The 16,330-nt window shown below is 53.8% G+C and overlaps 1 protein-coding gene across 2 annotated transcripts in view; it reads left to right on the top strand.

Annotated features, from left to right (window-relative positions):
• Positions 1-2,966: 2,966 nt before the first annotated feature.
• TMEM130 (transmembrane protein 130) overlaps positions 2,967-16,330 on the top strand; it is a 28,848-nt gene continuing 15,484 nt past the window's right edge. Inside the window, exons 1-3 of one of the 2 annotated variants that reach the window (XM_051847787.2) lie at positions 2,967-3,250; positions 11,982-12,287; positions 13,612-13,771. In XM_051847787.2, the coding sequence (XP_051703747.2) occupies positions 3,166-3,250; positions 11,982-12,287; positions 13,612-13,771 (551 nt within the window). In that variant the 5' untranslated portion in view covers positions 2,967-3,165. The remainder of the gene's footprint in view (positions 3,251-11,981; positions 12,288-13,611; positions 13,772-16,330) is intronic. The other variant, XM_051847788.2, reaches the window with a different exon arrangement.

Genomic DNA, 16,330 nt, shown 5'->3' with positions numbered 1-16,330 from the left:
GTAAAGCTGCCACCTGCCTGTGACATCAGCATCCCATATGGACACCAGTTGAGTCCTGGCTGATCCACTTCCAATCCAGCTCCCTGCTCATGCACCTGGGAAGGCAGCAGAAGATGGCCCAAGTGCTTGGACCCCTGCCATCCGGGCTCCTGGCTTCAGCTTGGCCCAGCCCTGGCTGTTGCTGCCATTTGGGAGGTGAACCAACAGATGGAAGAGTTCTCTCTGTCTCTATCTCGCGGCCTTTCAAATAAACTAAAAATACATTTTAAAACATTTTTTTAAATTTACCATCTTGGGGCTGGCACTGTGGCTTAGCAGGTAAGGCTGCTGCCTGCAGTGTCAGTATCCCATATGGGTGCCGGTTCAAGTCCTGGCTGCTCCACTTCCCATCCAGCTCTCTGCTATGGCCTGGGACAGCAGTAGAAGATGGCCCAATGACTTGGGCCCGTGTAGGAGACCTGGAGAAAGCTCCTGGCTCCTGGCTTCAGATAGGCACAGCTCCGGCCATTGCAGTCAACTGGGGAGTGAACCAGCGGCTGGAAGACATTTCTCACTCTGCCTTTCCTCTCTTTCTTTGTAACTCTTTCAAATAAATAAATAATAAATCTTAAAAAAATTACCATCTTAATTGTTTTCTTTAAAAACCCACTCTGATGGGCATGAACAATCTGCAGGGGTTTCCCCACCAAGGGCCAAGGGGGGCACCAGGCCTCTGCCTGATTTTTGCTTGTCATTGTTATTTTTTAAACTACTGCTTTATTTTATATTTTTTCGACTTGGTATTTTATTCATTCATCTTATTTCAAACTTACATTCTAGTCAAAGGCTTAATGGCTCTACTAAATAAAAACTTCAACAAACAAAAAGCAAGAAGACCAGCAGGAAGATAGGCAAGGGCTAGGGACAGTAATACAATGAAGGCTTTGACCTCACTCAGGATAGGATTGACAGCCACCTGGAGGCCAGGCCCCCCTCCACTGCCCCCTGGTGGCCAGGAGTCCTGCTTGCCTTTACCTTACCCTGTCTTCTGCAGGCTGGCTCTGGGAGCTTGCTCCTGCCTAGAGCCTTCCCCAAGCATGATTTTTTTAAAAATATTTATTTATTTATTTGAAAGGCAGAGTTACAGAAAGAGAAGGAGAGACAGAGAGATCGTTCATCCGCTGGTTCACTCCACCAGATGATTGCAACAGCCAGCATTGTGCCAGGCCAAAGCCAGGAGCCAGGAGCTTCATCCAGGTCTCCCAAATGAGTAGCAGGGACCCAAACACTTGGGTCATTTTTCACTGCTCTTTCAAGGCCATTAGCCAGGAGTTGGAGCGAAGGTGGAGCAGCCAGGACTCGAACCTGTGCCCTTATGGGACGGCGGCACTGCAGGAAGGGGCTTTGCCTGCTATGCCACAACACCCCCAAGCATGAGTGAACAGCCCTGCACCTGATGCTCCCACGACGTCTTGTGGAGAGAGGGGAAAGTTCTTACCGATCACTTGCATATTCATCATATGCTGAAATGGAATTTTGAATATCTTGAGCCTACTAGAGCATTATAATTGATCTCACCTGCTTCTTTTTTTCAAATGTGGCCAAAAGGAACTTTAAAAAGTTATATCCATGGCTTGAATTATATTTCTTTTTTTAAATATGGATTTATTAATTTATTTGAAAGGAACAGTTATAGAGGAGAGGAGAAAGAGAGATCTTCCATTCGCGGGTTCACTTCCCAAATGGCAGCAATGGCCAGGATCGGTCCTGGCCAAAGCCAGGAGCCTGGAGCTCCATTAGGGTCTCCCACGTGGGTGGCAGGGGCCCAGGTACTCGGTGCATTAGCAGGGAGCTGGATGGAGAGCAGAGAAGCCGGGACTCCAGCTGCGGCTCCTATGGGATGCCGGCTGTGGAAGGGGGATTAACCCAGTGCACCAACCACTACTAATCGGCCTTCAGATAAAGCACTTGACTATTTGAAACTCTGTAACTGACCCTTTTAATTTCTTCTCGGGCACATTAAACGCCAGACACACAGGCAAAACTCTCCACACCCCACAGAGACAACCAACACAAGCTCACGCCGGCTGCATCCTGAGCACTGTCCCCTGGTGGTCTTTGCCGGAACCTGCTGGGGCTTGGATTCACACATATGAGCCTCATGCTAAAGGAAAAAGGGGAGGTGAGGCAGAGAGAGGAAAGTGGCTTTTCCATGGCCGAGTAACACTCAGAGGGAAACAAAGTGTCCAACTCCTAGGCCTGCTATTCCTCACCACTGTGGTGGAAGATGGGGAGGAGGGGTGACATCTGGCCAGCCCCCTAAGGGGGGCTGTTTCCTCTCCATTGCCACGAGAAAGCAGTGGGGGGCCACCCTCAGGGGAGCCCACCGCTGTCCCAGAGACAGGAGCCATGCCCTTAGCAGGTCAGGTGGACCTGCTTGTGGTCCACTGGTGCCCACCAGGCAGAAGAAGCCCCCCAGACCCTCTGGGCAATGGGACCATCCCTTGCCCAGGAATTCAGCCGTCCAGAGGCCCAGCTGAGACCAGGATACAGGCTAAGGTCGCCTAGGGTTTATCCCGGCCGGGCCAGGCCAGCTAAGAGGCTAGCCTTGGTGGCGCATGCTGACACCAAAGAGCGACAGGTCCCCCTTCATGGTGGTGTCTGACCCTCGTGACAACGAAGTGGCCATGTGTGAGCACAAGCCCCATTTCACAGCAGGTGCAGGGGGTGGGTAAGAGGGGGCAAGACCCCAGACTCCCACGCCTGTGCGCTGGAGGCCCAAGGTCTGCAGGGCTTCCAGGCGTTCGTGGGCCTTTTGCTCAGCGCCTGGCACCCAGGGGCACTCTGAGAGAGGCATCTCCAAGCGTGCAGCGTGCAGACAGTCCCCCACGGGCCCTGCGCGCGCCCCTGGAGACGCTGAGTCAGACCCGGCCTGTGCGGACGTGGGCGGGAACGACGGGGATGCGGAGCCCTGGCAGGAACACGGGGAGGGGGCGCGGCTTGGCGGACAGGCTGACGTGGGCCGGGGTCGCGCGGCAAGGTGCGGACGGCGGCGGCGGCGGCGACGCGCAGCGACACCGCGGCCCCGGGCGAGGACGAGCGCGCTTGGCGCCCGCACCTCCCCGCGCAAGAGCCGCAGCCGCCGCCGCCGCCGCCGCGCTCCTCCGGCTGGCTCTGAGCCCCGCCATGGCCCCAGCCGTGTGGTCGCGCCTCGGCCGCCTGCTCTGGCTCGCCTGCCTCCTGCCCTCGGCGCCGGCGAGGGTGGCCGCAGGTAAGGCGATGTGCGGACCGGGCCTGGGCTGCGCAGCCGGCGCCGAGCGCCCTGCGCGCGCCTCCCGCGTCCCCGGAGGCCGCCGCGACGCCCCCTGCCTCCCTCCCGGCGCTTGAGGGGACTCCCCGGGGGTCCCGTTTCCAGGCCCCGCGGACCCTGCCCCGGGAAGCGCGCGGGGTGGGCGGCGCGCCCCTCCTGATCGCTTGGGGGACATTGGGTCCCTGGGGGAGAGCGTGCCCAGGCCGGCCATGACGCCCCAGCCCACCTCCTCCCCACCCCCGCCCCGGGAAGCGCAGACAGGTTGCCCTGCTGAGTAGTATTTTTGTGCAACAATGTCGTGTTTTTGGAGAGCTTTTGGTCTTAGTCGTGGGGGCCTTTTGGGGGGTGCGCCGTGGGGGGCTGCGAGTGTAAAGCCAGGAGGCCCATCTACCATTTCCTCCCCAAGTGCTTTCCAAAATGGACCCCATTTGCCAGGTTCTTCCGAGCACCCACCTCCCTTCCGGTCTTTTTGCCTGTCTTGGGACCAAGGAAGGGACTCACGTTGGAGCGCGTTCGAGGGTCGGGTCTATGCGCGGACGGCTGCGCGGGTTCTACAGCAACCAGCTACCTTCCCTGGCCACCCGCCCTCCCCATCCCATCAAAGAGAGGTGGAGAGAGGAGGGGATCCTGATGCGTATTTGTGCAAGGCAAGCCCCAGGCACCATAAAAACCTACTTCTGGGAAGGAATGCAATTGGTGAACTGAACCCCTCTGCCCTCCCTGGCTGGCTCGGGCACTTCTGTACAAATGGGAGGGGTCTCTCCTCCATAGGTGTCCAGAAAGTGGTATTGTCCTACTTTGAAAAACTAAATCGGAAAGGCCAAGAGGAAAAGAACAGGGGATTGGTTCTTGGAAAGACCTGGGTTCCCAGGCAGGCAGGTTGCACCGTTGAGTGGAGAAAGCCTCTTCCAGCGCCCCCCACCCGCACCCCAAGAGGGTCTGCATGCATGGCTGCATCGGGCACCAGGGCTTTGCATCCCCAGTCCACACACTGCACCATTGGCTCATTGAGGTGGCTGTGGGCCATCTACATATGGTGCCCAAGAACTGGTACAGCCGTTTTCTAGAACATTCAGCACTCCACAAAAGCTGTATTGTTGGTCAGTGTGGAAGCCCTGGGGACCTGGTAGGCAGGAGTTTCTTCCAGGGCCAGGCTTGGGGGAGTCCTCTTCCTGCCCACCCCCCAACGCACACATCCCCAGGCCTTGCCTTGGCCGCACCAGGGCCCGGGAAGATGGATTTGCTTGGGTGGAGCAGCCAGGCTCAGCACTTGGTTCCTTCAGCCACATTTTAGCAAAACTTTCACAGCCTGGGGCAGCCCTGCTGCCCTGGACACATCCAAGAGCCCTGAGCAGCAATGCCGCCCCGTGCCCATGAAGCACCTGCTTTTTAAGAGCAGCAGGGAGAAAAGCCTCCTGGTAGCTGGGTTTGTAGCAGGCTCCCTGAGCTGCCTGGAGGCTGTGACTGCTGCCCCTCCCCTCCCCTCCCCCAGCCGGCCGCCCTCCTGCTTCCATTCCCTTGGCAACAGGTCTGCCGCGAGCTGACAGGCGCCCATCTCGCTGCGCATGCTGGATGGCCATTAGCCATAGCCACACATCCCTGCCACCTGCCAGCCTCGCTCCTGCCCACGCTCCTTGGCTGGGGGCGGAGGGATGGGAGGGTGCTGGGAGCAGAGAGAGGAGGTGGCCCCTCATCTCTACAGCCTGGCTAGATGCTGCCTACCTGACAAGGGGGAGAGGAAACAGGGCTCTGCCCCAGGGACCGCGGCCAGGCCGGGAGGTTCCTGCTGGCCTCAGGGTCCCGAGGAGAAGCCACCATCGCAGTGCCGGAGAGGTGGCAATGCTTGGGGTTAAGACTCTGTCCCTCACTCCCTGCCTACCTTTTTCTGGAAGTGGCCAGCCCTTGGCACCTTGACTCAAGTGACTATGATTAAATGTCCCTGAAGGAAAGAGATTCTGAACAGGGCACGGGTTACATGGGCAGGAGGAATGGCTGGAGCCTGGGTCCCTAAGGGAACAAGAGATGTTGCTGTGACACCACAGAGGCACAGTTGAGGACAGACTCGCCCACCTCCCAGTCTCAGGGCAGGGATCTGTCCTGGGCTTCTGGCCCTGCCCCTTGCACCTCTGGGGACAGGGCACAGGGGAGGGGCTTGGTCAGTAGCACCTGAGTACGTGGATAAGCTCCTGGCCAGGTGCCTCTGAGCAGTAAGACTGCAGACCTGTTGGCCACAGGGACTGCTGCTCTTAAGGAGGTCTTGGTGCCGTGGGGGAGATGAGGAAATGTTGGCTGTGGGGGAGGGGGAAGGTTACCTGGAAGAGGTGCTACCCAGGGACCAGCAGGTGGAGAAGGGCATGCTGGGACAGCACGTGCAAAGGCCCTGAGGCAGGAAGGGCAGAGCCTATGGTGTTAAAGTGGCCTGAACCTCACCCTAGGCTGGTCCAGATCAGACTGACCATGTAGGAAGGCTGTTGTTGGGGTGCTTAGGAGTGGGCTGCACTAGAGGCCGGGGCCCAGCCTGAGTGTGGAGCAGGAATCCAGACAGGTTGCAGACCGGCCTCCGACAATGTTAGTGGTACCAGGGAAGAGAGAAATTAGTTCTGATGGGAGGCGCTAAATGGCAAAGGCCTGGGGACTGATCCTTAGAGAGAGACAAGGAAGCATCTGGAAAGATTAGACCAGCACTCTCCAGCAGGTCTGGGGGCCATGCGTGTGCCCTGCCTAGCTGTTCACCCTTGACTTGTGGCCCGTGTGACTGAGAAACTGTCATTTAAGCCAACACATTGGAGTAATTTAAGTGCAGTTGCCTGTGAGTGGTATTTTCTATGCTGGGTGGTGCCGGGGCCAGAGCTCAGGAGGAGGATCCGGCCCTGGGTTCCGTCTGCTTTTAAGAGGCACCTGTGGGGCTGGCGCTGTGGTGCAGTGGGTAAAGCCGCCATCTGCAGTGCCGGCATCCCATACGGGCTCCGGCTTGAGTCCAGGCTGCTCCACTTCCTGCTCCCTGCTGTGGCCTGGGAAAGCAGCAGAAGATGACCCAAGTTCTTGGGCTTTTGCTACTCACCTGGGAGACCCAGTTGGAGCGTCAGGCTCTTGGCTTCAGCCTGGCTCAGTCCCAGCTGTTTTAGCCAGTGGATGGAAACCCTCTCTGTCTCTGTAACTCTGACCTTAAAATAAAAGCAAATCAAAAAAATGTGGAGCCAGTACTGTGGTGTAGCGGGTAAAGCCACTGCCTGCAGTGCCAGCATCCTGTATGGGCACCAGTTAGAGACCCGGCTGCTCCCCTTCCGATCCAGCTCTGTGCTATGGCCTGGGAAACCAGTGGAGGATGGCTCAAGTCCTTGGGACCCTGCACCCGTATGAGAGACCAAGAAGAAGCTCCTGGCTCCTGGCTTCGGATTGGCGCAGCCCCAGCCGTGTGACCAACTGGGGAGTAAACCAGGGGATGGGAGACACTCACTCTCTCTCTCTCTCTCTCTCTCTCTCTCTGCTTCTCCTTCTCTGTGTAACTCTGACTTTCAAATAAATGAATAAATCTTAAATAATTGCGTGCAGGGTATGACAATGGCTAAAATGTGAATGATTTGACAACTGTTGCCTTTGGGAGGTGGGTCCATGAGACTGTTCTGATATTCTTTATGCATCTGTCAAAGGAAACTTCAAAAACATTTGTAGGAAAATGAAATTAAAAGATAATTTTGGGGGCCGGTGCTGTAGCACAGTAGGTTAAACATCTGCCTGTGGTGCCAGCATCCCATATGGACGCCGGTTCAAGTCCTGGCTGCTCCACTTCTGATCCAGGTCCCTGCTGATGGACTAGGAAAGCAGAAGGAGGCCAAGTGCTTGGGCCCCTGCACCCTCATGGAAGACCAGGAAGAAGCTCCTGGCTCCTGATCAGCGCAGCTCTGGTCTTTGCAGCCATCTAGGGAGCGAACCAGCAAATGGAAGACCTTTCTCTCTCTCTCTCCCTCTCTCTGCAACTCTTTCAAGTAATAAATAAAAAAAATTTTTTTTAAATAGATAAATTTTGGGCCTGGTATTGTGGTGCAGCAGGTTAGCCGGCCACTGGCAATGCAGGTATCCCATATCAGAGTGCCAGTTCGAGTCCCAACTGCTCTGCTTCTGATCCAGCTCCCTGCTAATGCACCTGGGAAAGTAGCAGAAGATGGCCCAAGTGCTTGGGCCCCTGCCACCCCGTGGGAGACAAGGATGGAGAACCTGGCTCCTGGCTTCAGCCTGGACCAGCCCTGGACATCTGTGGAATGAATCAGCACTCTGGCTTTCAAATAAATAAAAAATAAATCTTTTTAAAAAGATAGGTTTAGAGGCTGACGCTGTGGCATAGTGGGCTAAGCCTCCATCTATGGTACCAGAATCCCATATGGGTGCTGGTTTAAGTCCCTGCTGCTCCACTTCTGATCCAGCTCTCTGCTGTGGCCTGGGAAAGCAGTGGAAGATGGCCCAAGTGCTTGGGCCCCTGCACCCATGTAGGAGACCTGGAAGAAGCTCCTGGCTCCTGGCTTCAACAGACTCAGCTCCATTGAGGCCATCTGGGGAGTGAACCAGCAGGTGGAAGACCTCTCTCTCTCTCTCTGCTTCTGCCTCTCTTGGTAACTCTACCTCTCAAATAAATAAAATATTTTTTAAAAAAAGATTTATTTTTGTGCAAAAATTTGAAGTCCATGCAGTTTTTTTCATAATAAGTATTTCCACAGACTTTTTAAAGACCCTTTGTGTTGCTATTATGATGGAAATAAACTTTTTTTTTTTAAAGAATTATTTGAAAGTCAGAGCTACAGAGAGAGAGGGAGAGACAGAGGTCTTCCCTCCACTGGGTCACTCCTCAAGGCTACAACAGCCAGGGATGTGCCAGGCCAAAGCCAGGAGCTTCATCTGGGTCTCCCACATAGGTGGCAGGGGCCCAGAGAACTGGATTGGAAGTGGAGTAGCTGGGACACAAACCAGTGCCCATTTGGGATGCCAGCGTCTCAGATGGCTTTACCTGCTATGCCACAAAGCCAGTCACAATGAATTTATTTTTAAAATCTTACCTTGTTATATGATAACAACTTTATGCCACTATCTAAGATACTTGAAGAATAAGGACTTGGGAAAGCGCCCATGACACAAAAGTGAAATATGTAATCTTAGATAAAGAGCGTGATTCAAAATATAAACCCATACAGATCTGGCATCAGTATCTGTGGGTGTTTGTTTTGTGTTTTTTTTTTTTTGTTTGTTTGTTTGTTTTTTTTTTTTTTTTACAGGCAGAGTGGACAGTGAGAGAGAGACAGAGAGAAAGGTCTTCCTTTTTTGCTGTTGGTTCACCCTCCAATGGCTGCCGCGGCTGGCGCGCTGCGACCAGCACATCGCGCTGATCCGAAGCCAGGAGCCAGGTGCTTCCTCTGGTCTCCCATGCGGGTGCAGGGCCCAAAGACTTGGGCCATCCTCCACTGCACTCCCGGGTCACAGCAGAGAGCTGGACTGGAAGAGGGGCAACCGGGATAGAATCCGGCGCCCTGACCGGGACTAGAACCCGGTGTGCCAGCACCGCAAGGCGGAGGATTAGCCTATTGAGCCACGGCACCGGCTGCATCTGTGGGTTCTATATCCATGGATTCAACCATGGGTCAAAAATATCCAAAACAGTGGTTCTGTACTGCGCAGGTCCAGGCTGTTCTTTGTTCCCTAAACAGAACAGCGTAACACCTGTTTTTGTAGCATACCGGTGAGCTCCAGGTGACTGTGTAAGGTGTGTGTAAATTAAATGTGAACACTGCATCCCATCCTGTAGGGGACCTAAGTATCCATGGATGCTGAGGGATGCTGAGTACGACAGGAAGTGATGAAGCAGGGTAACCGTGGCTGTTATTGTTATAATTTTTAGTAAAACATTTAAATCTTAGGTTTTTCTTTCTTCAGATTTTTCTGTTCCTCTTCTCTTCCATGTGGTAGGGGATGCTGTTTTATTTATTTGTTTTTAAAAGATTTACTTACTTGAAAGGCAGAGAAATAAGAAAGACAGAGAGAGAGAGAGAGAGAGAGAGAGATCTTCCATCTGCTGGTTCATTCTGCAAATGGCCACAGCAGCCAGGTCTGCACCATACGCAAGCCAGGAGCCAGGCCCTCCACCTGTGAATCCCATGTGGGTGGCGCAGGTACTTGGACCACCATCTGCTGCTTTCCCAGGTGCATTAGCAGGAGCTGGAAAGGAAGCAGAGCAGCCGGGATTTGAACCAGTGCGGCCTCACACCCTGCACCATGACATCGGCCCCAGCACGCGTTTTTTTTTTTTTTTTTTTTAATTTATTTTTATTTGAAAGGCAGAGTTACAGAGAGCGGAGGCAGAGACAGAGACAGACAGAGACTAGATGGCCACAATGGTCAGAACTAGGCTGACCCGAAGCCAGAAACCGGGAGCCAGGAGCTTCTTCCAAGTCTTCCGCGTGGGTGCAGGGGCCCAAGGACTCGGGCCATCTTCTACTGCTATACCAGGCCACAGCAGAGAGCTGGATCGGAAGTGGAGCAGCTGGGACTCGAACTGGCGCCCATATGGGATGCCGGCACAGCAAGTGGTGGCTTTACCCGCTATGCCACAGCGCCAGCCCAATAGGGCATGTTATTTTAAGAACCCCTTACCTGGCCTCCATTCTACATGCCAAGGCCCTGCTGTCTGCCAGCACCCTACAGTACACTGCACAGGCTCCCCGTAAGAGCTGTGGGCTTATCCTAGCTAGAATCCCCTAGTTCCAGGGTTGGCCCTGGCAGGAATCCCAGAGGTGACCAGCACCAGGGTGGCCGTTAGTGCTGCCCTTGACCTCTTGAGATGAGGCTAGTGTGACAGAGAAGCTGGGCTTTCAGTCGTGTTTCACTCTAATGGGAACTCACAGAGCCACATGTGGCTCGTGGCTACCACAGTGACCAGTGCCAACATGCAACCTCTCACTTGAAGGACTTGGGAATGAGACAAGGGAGAAATAGCCGGCCCCTGCACTAGAGAGGGGACACCTTCAGGCCCTAACAGGGTCTGTTTTGAAGGAAGCAAACCTTCGTTTAAGATCTTGTTTAGGGCCTGGCGCTGTGGCATAGTGGGTAAAGCTGCTGCCTTTAACACCAGCATCCCATATGGGCGCTGGTTTGAGACCCGGCTGCTCCACTTCCCATCCAGCTCTCTGCTGTGGCCTGGGAAAGCAGCAGAGGATGGCCCAAGTGCTTGGGCCCCTGTACCCACATGGGAGACCCAGACGAGGTTCCTGGCTCCTGACTTCAGCCTAGCTCAGCTCCAGCCGTTGGAGTGAATCAGCAGGTGGAAGATCTCTTGCTCTCTCTGTAATTCTGCCTTTCAAATAAATAAATCTCAAAAAGATAAATAAAATCTTGTGTATATGATAAAATACCTGCCTGCAGTAGTTGAGGAAGAATTAATGCCATGTCTTCATTCCACTTCATCTCTCAGACTTAGGCTTTGATGTGCATAGCCCAGTGCCACAGAATGAGTTAGTGGTGATGGCAATTTTTTTTTTTACAAGGGTTTTATTTATTTATTTTGAAAGGTGGATTTACAGACAGAGAGAGGAAGAGACAGAGAGAGAGGTCTTCCATCTGCTCTTTCACTCCCCAAATGGCCACAACGGCCAGAGCTGAGCTGATCCGAAGCCAGGAGCCAACAGCTTCTTCCGGGTTGTGGGGAACAATCCGGACTAGACTGAGTTACTGGAATTAAGACTTATTCTATGCATCTGCTCTCCCACAATATGGCGCTGGGAGAGAAGAAAACAGCTTCTGCACAGCTGCCTCCAGTTCAGCTAATAAACTGTAGGACTTGCTCCTGATTGGAGGAGAGCAGCGTACTCGGCGTGTGGGCAGCCGAGTTGGGATTGGCGGAGGAGGACTATAAAGGAGGAGAGAGACGGCATGCACCGGGAACATCTATGGGGAACATCTATGGGGAACATCTAGCTGAAGGAACACCTGTGCAGCCCCCGAGAAGAGCCGGCCGGCGGTGTGCCGCTCCCCTGCGGAAGTGGGGAATGTGGCCAGGGGGAACTGCCCTTCCACGGAGGTGGAAGGGATAGTAGCCAACCCGGGAAGAACCAGCAGCAAACCCGGGGAGAGCCGAGCAGACGAAAGAACAGCGCAGGGTCCTGTGTCGTTCCTCCACGAAGAGGGGGAGCGACACGGGTCTCCCACGCGGGTGCAGGAGCCCAAGGACTTGGGTCATCTTCCGCTGCTTTCCCAGGCCACAGCAGGGAGCTGGATCAGAAATGGAGCAGCTGGGTCTCGAATTGGCACCCGTATAGGATGCAGGCACTGCAGGCGGATGATCAACCTACTGTGCCACAGTGCTGGCCCCTTAGTGGCAATTTCTTAATAGCAGGTGTCCAGCCGGGTGGCCCCTCTAGAGACTAGAAGTCATTTTCCTAGGCTGAGGCATGAGTCTGGTCTGGCCTGAGCCACACACATGGTCTGTAAGTCTTTGCTTGGCTGGTGTCGCAGGAAACACGACTTGGGGACACTGGGAAGGGGCTGTCATTTGGGGGCACGCTTGAATCTCAGTGTGACGGTGAATTAACCTCGTGACCCTTGAGTTGCCTAAGTCTCAGCCTCCCCACCTGTGAAATGGGATCAGAGGTGGCCCTGGGACTCCCTGCCACGCCCCCTCCTAAAACACAGACTTGTGTTTCTGGACTCCTAGGTCCGTATGAACTCAATCTCACCACCGACGGCCCAGCCACCACGGGAGCAGAGGTGACCGTCTCGGCCAGCCTGGTGGCCAAGGACAACGGCAGCCTGGCCATGCCCCCAGACACCCACCTGTACCGCTTCCACTGGATCCACAGCCCGTTGGTGCTCACCAGCAAGACGGAGAAGGAGCTCACCTCCACCATCCGCGTGCTGGGCAACCTGCCTGGCGACTTCCCCGTGTCCGTGTGGGTCACCGCCACCGACTGCTGGATGTGCCCGCCTGTGGCCCGGAGCTTCACCGTCCTCACCATCACAGGTGCCAGCGGGGCGGGGGGGAGGCGGGGAAGGGTCATTTCCTGTTTGCTAATTTGCCCTCAGGGTCCTCCTCTGTGGTCAGCTGAGCTAAGAATCAGGAAATGCAAATTCCCATGGCAACGGGGTTGTGCTGATGTGGACACGATGATGGCAGCCCCACGGAGAGCAGGCGATCCGTGTGCCGTGCCGGTCATGAGTTACGCTGGTCTTTGGTCCAAGCACTCATTCAGCCATCTCCCCGTCTCTTCCCTGGCTACCATCATGTCTTCTTTCTATTGTCTATCTAGGTCTATATGTATCTGTTTTCTGTCTTCTATCCATACCTATCTTCTGTATCTATTACCTGTATCTCCTATCATCTGTGGTCTATGTGTCTTCCATCACATATAGCTATCTTCCACCTACTTATATCCACCTTCTATCATCTATTTTCTATCTCTATCTGTCTTCTATCTTTCTATCTGTCTATCTATCCACCCATCCACCCATCCTCTACCTCTCTGTCTTATTCCAAGGGGACACTCTGTGCTCCTGCTTTTTGGAGCTGACAGCCTAAGGAAGAATTTATTGTCAGGAAGCAAACCTGTATCTGGGTAATGCTTGATGCACGAAGGTGTGCATTGCAATGGTGTTTACAATAGCAAAAGAAAATACAAACGAGCCAAGTATGTAGCCACGAGGCGACTGGTTAACTATATTGAAAGAATCTGTACAACTCGTGATAACAATGACACAGGACTTTGCAATGTCAGGGGTCAATGCGCGTGCTTATTACGTATTAAAAAATCGAAGCACAGACTTGTATCATAAATGCTATCACTGTGTTTAACGTATGTGTGCATTAAACACATGTGAATGCCAGTCCCTCACAGTGCCAGAGGCAGTGTTTGAGTGGTACTAGGGTCTTTTTTTATTACCCTACTTCTGAGCATTGCCATATGAGCTCTGTAGAGCGTGCCTTACTTCCGGCTTTTGTGGGGAAGAAAAAAAAATCAGCATTTAGTGTTTTTGTCTTAGAGACGGAGACACCGGACAGTGGCCTGGCGCGACCCACCGGGCCGGGTGTGGAGATGCAGCCAGTACAGCTGCTTATTTTTGTGGGCTCAGAAACATTTTGAACTGTTTCCCCAAAGTTCCCTCCAACGCCTGTGCATTTCCTTCTGGTCGGAGGTTCAGGGTCCTGGCGGAAGTGGGGGGCAGGAGCAAAAGCCATGCCTGTGACGCCCACTCTGTCCACCTGCATTCCTGTGGCAGGGACCATGAGCTGGACACCGCCCGCCAGGTCCCTGTGCCTCCATGGACTCACCCTTCCCTGTCTCTCCCAGATTCTCTGGTGGGGACCCTCGTGGTGACCCAGAACAGCTCCCTGCCCTGGCCCAGCTCCTACCTCACCAAGATGGTCCTCAAAGTCGCCTTCTTGCTCCACGACCCCAGCGACTTCTTCAAGAACGCCTCGTTCCTCTACAGCTGGGACTTCGGAGATGGGTATGTCCCGGCCCCCGAGGTGCCCCGCTCGGCTCTGGCCTGCCCTCTGTGGCCGGCCCGGGGTCCCTGGGAGCATCCGTCCATCACTGCCCCTGCCTGGGAGGTCGTCATAGCCACGTAAAGGAGGCCACCGGCACCCACAGCAGCCCCTTCAGGAAGGCCACGGTGGGCAGTTTTCCCGTTTGACTTTGAAGGGTGCCCAGCAGCCCACGCAGGTGCAGGTGGAATCCAGGCGCTGGAACAAGCCGGGCTGCAGGAGGCGGCACGGGAGGGGATCGGGCGCCAGGCTGGGCCACGCCACACTGTCCATAGTGAGGCTGCTCAGTCCACGCAGCCGGCAGAGGCTCTGCACCCGTCGTGATGGGCTTGGGAACTGGCCCGCAGGCCTGAGAAACTTCCTGTTGTACCTGCTTCCCTTGTTCTACGGGGAGACGCTGGTCTCCCCTCTTTCAGAGAGCCTCAGCACCCCCCCCCCCGCCCCCCGTCCAGCAGCAGAGTGCACTTCCTGTACATGGACGTTAAACACGCGATGTGGCCTGATCCTCACACTCAGCCTGATAGGTAACGCCATTAACCCCATATTACAGGTAAGCAGGTATGGGTGCACGGCACCTTAGGGAGCCCTTGTCCCATTATGAAAGACGGGTTAATAACATCCGCATGACTCAACAAGTTGGTATAGAATTGTCACTCACAATTAGGGCTGCCATCGCTTTCCGTCAGTGGATGCCAGGGAATCTCTTGGTGTTCTATCCAGTTAGCCAGCCTAGGGCTCTGCAATTTTTTTTGTTGTTGTTGTTACAAAGATTTTATTTATTTATTTGAGAAGTAGAGTTACAGACAGAGAAAGGGAGAGTCAGAGAGAAAGGTCTTGCATCTGCTGGTTCTCTTCCCAAATGGTTGCAACAGCCGGAGCTGTGCTGATCCAAAGCCAGGAGCCAGGAGCTTCTTTTGGGTCTCCCACACTGTTGCAATCTCCCACTGCTTTCCCAGGCCACAGCAGAGCTGGATCGGAAGTGGAGCAACCGAGGCTTGAACCTGCACCCATGTGGGATGCCGGCATTGCAGGTGAAGGCTTAACCCGCTATGCCACAGCACTGGTCCCTGCAAATGTTTCTTTGAATGCCCCAAGGGCCAAAGGAGACATGGAGTCTCAATATGTTGCCATTGTACCTGAAGGCAGCCGTGAACAATAGGTAAAGAAATGAGAATAGCGGTGTGTCGATAAAACTTTATTTACAGTTACAAGTGGTGGGCCAGATTTGGTCTCTGGACCCTTCAACTGTTGTCCCAATCCCTGGGTGGCTAACAAGTTCTTCTCTGATGGGAAGCAGAGTGTTCCCTGTGCCAGATGCAAGCCTGCTCGTTTTACTCCTTACAAAAACCTCTCTGGCTTACATGGTTCTCTGCATAGTGGGCCCATTCTGTGCCGTGGGAATTGAATAATGAGATTTTGTTACTTTTCTCCTGCACTTTCCTTTCATATCTGGTTTCCTCCTTTATATAGAATGGGGAGAAAGCAGGCACATTACTTAAAGTTCTTATTTTACATAAAAGGTTTTCAAAATTTAGAGATGAAAGTTAGGAGCTATTCCAAACTTGGATTTTTGTCTCCTTTGGAAAAAAAAATCTACTGGGCACTGTGGTGTAGCAGGTAAAGCCTCCGCCTGCAGCATCGGCATCCCACATGTGCGCCGGTTCGAGTCCCAGCTGCTCCACTTCCAATCCAGCTCCCTGCTAATGGCCTGGGAAACCAGCAGAGGATGACCCAAGTGCTTGGGCCCCTGCACCTATGTGGAAGATGTAGAAGAATCCCCTGGCTTTGGATTGGTCCAGTTCTGGTCATTGTGGCCTTTTGGGGAAGTGAACCAGCGGATGAAAGAGCTCTTAGTCTCTGTCTCTCCCCCTCTCTGTAACTCTGCCTTTAGAATAAAATAAATATTTTTTAAAAAGTCTGTGGAAAAGGGGAACAAATTTAAGTCAATAGATATTAGCTTGTAAATGTGAAATATAAAGCAAAAAAAAAAAAAAAAAAAGGCAATGGTAACAATGTCCACATCTGAAAAGCAGAATTTGAGATAGAAGTACTACAAAGAGGGTTCCTTTTGATGTAAAAGATACATTTGGGGGCCGGCGCCACAGCTCACTAGGCTAATCCTCCGCCTGCGGTGCCGGCACACTAGGTTCCAGTCCCGGTCGGGGCGCCGGATTCTGTGCCGGTTGCCCCTCTTCCAGGCCAGCTCTCTGCTGTGACCAAGAAGTGCAGTGGAGGATGGCCCAAGTCCTTGGGCCCTGCACCCACATGAGAGACCAGGAGAAGCACCTGGCTCCTGCCATCGGATCAGCACCGTGCGCCGGCCGCAGCGTGCTGGCCGCGGCGGCCATTGGAGGGTGAACCAATGGCAAAGGAAGACCTTTCTCTCTGTCTCTCTCTCTCTCTCACTGTCCACTCTGCCTGTCAAAAAAAAAAAAAAAAGGTACATTTGGAATATTGGCATCAAAACACAGAAAGAGAGCCCGATGGGAAAATTACTCAGAGACATGGGGGAAAAAGAGAAA

This window comes from Oryctolagus cuniculus, chromosome 19 (assembly GCF_964237555.1).
Source record: "Oryctolagus cuniculus chromosome 19, mOryCun1.1, whole genome shotgun sequence".
Lineage (NCBI taxonomy): Eukaryota > Metazoa > Chordata > Mammalia > Lagomorpha > Leporidae > Oryctolagus > Oryctolagus cuniculus.
Note: the sequence above shows the minus strand (reverse complement) of the source record. Positions and strands in the feature narration are given on the sequence as shown.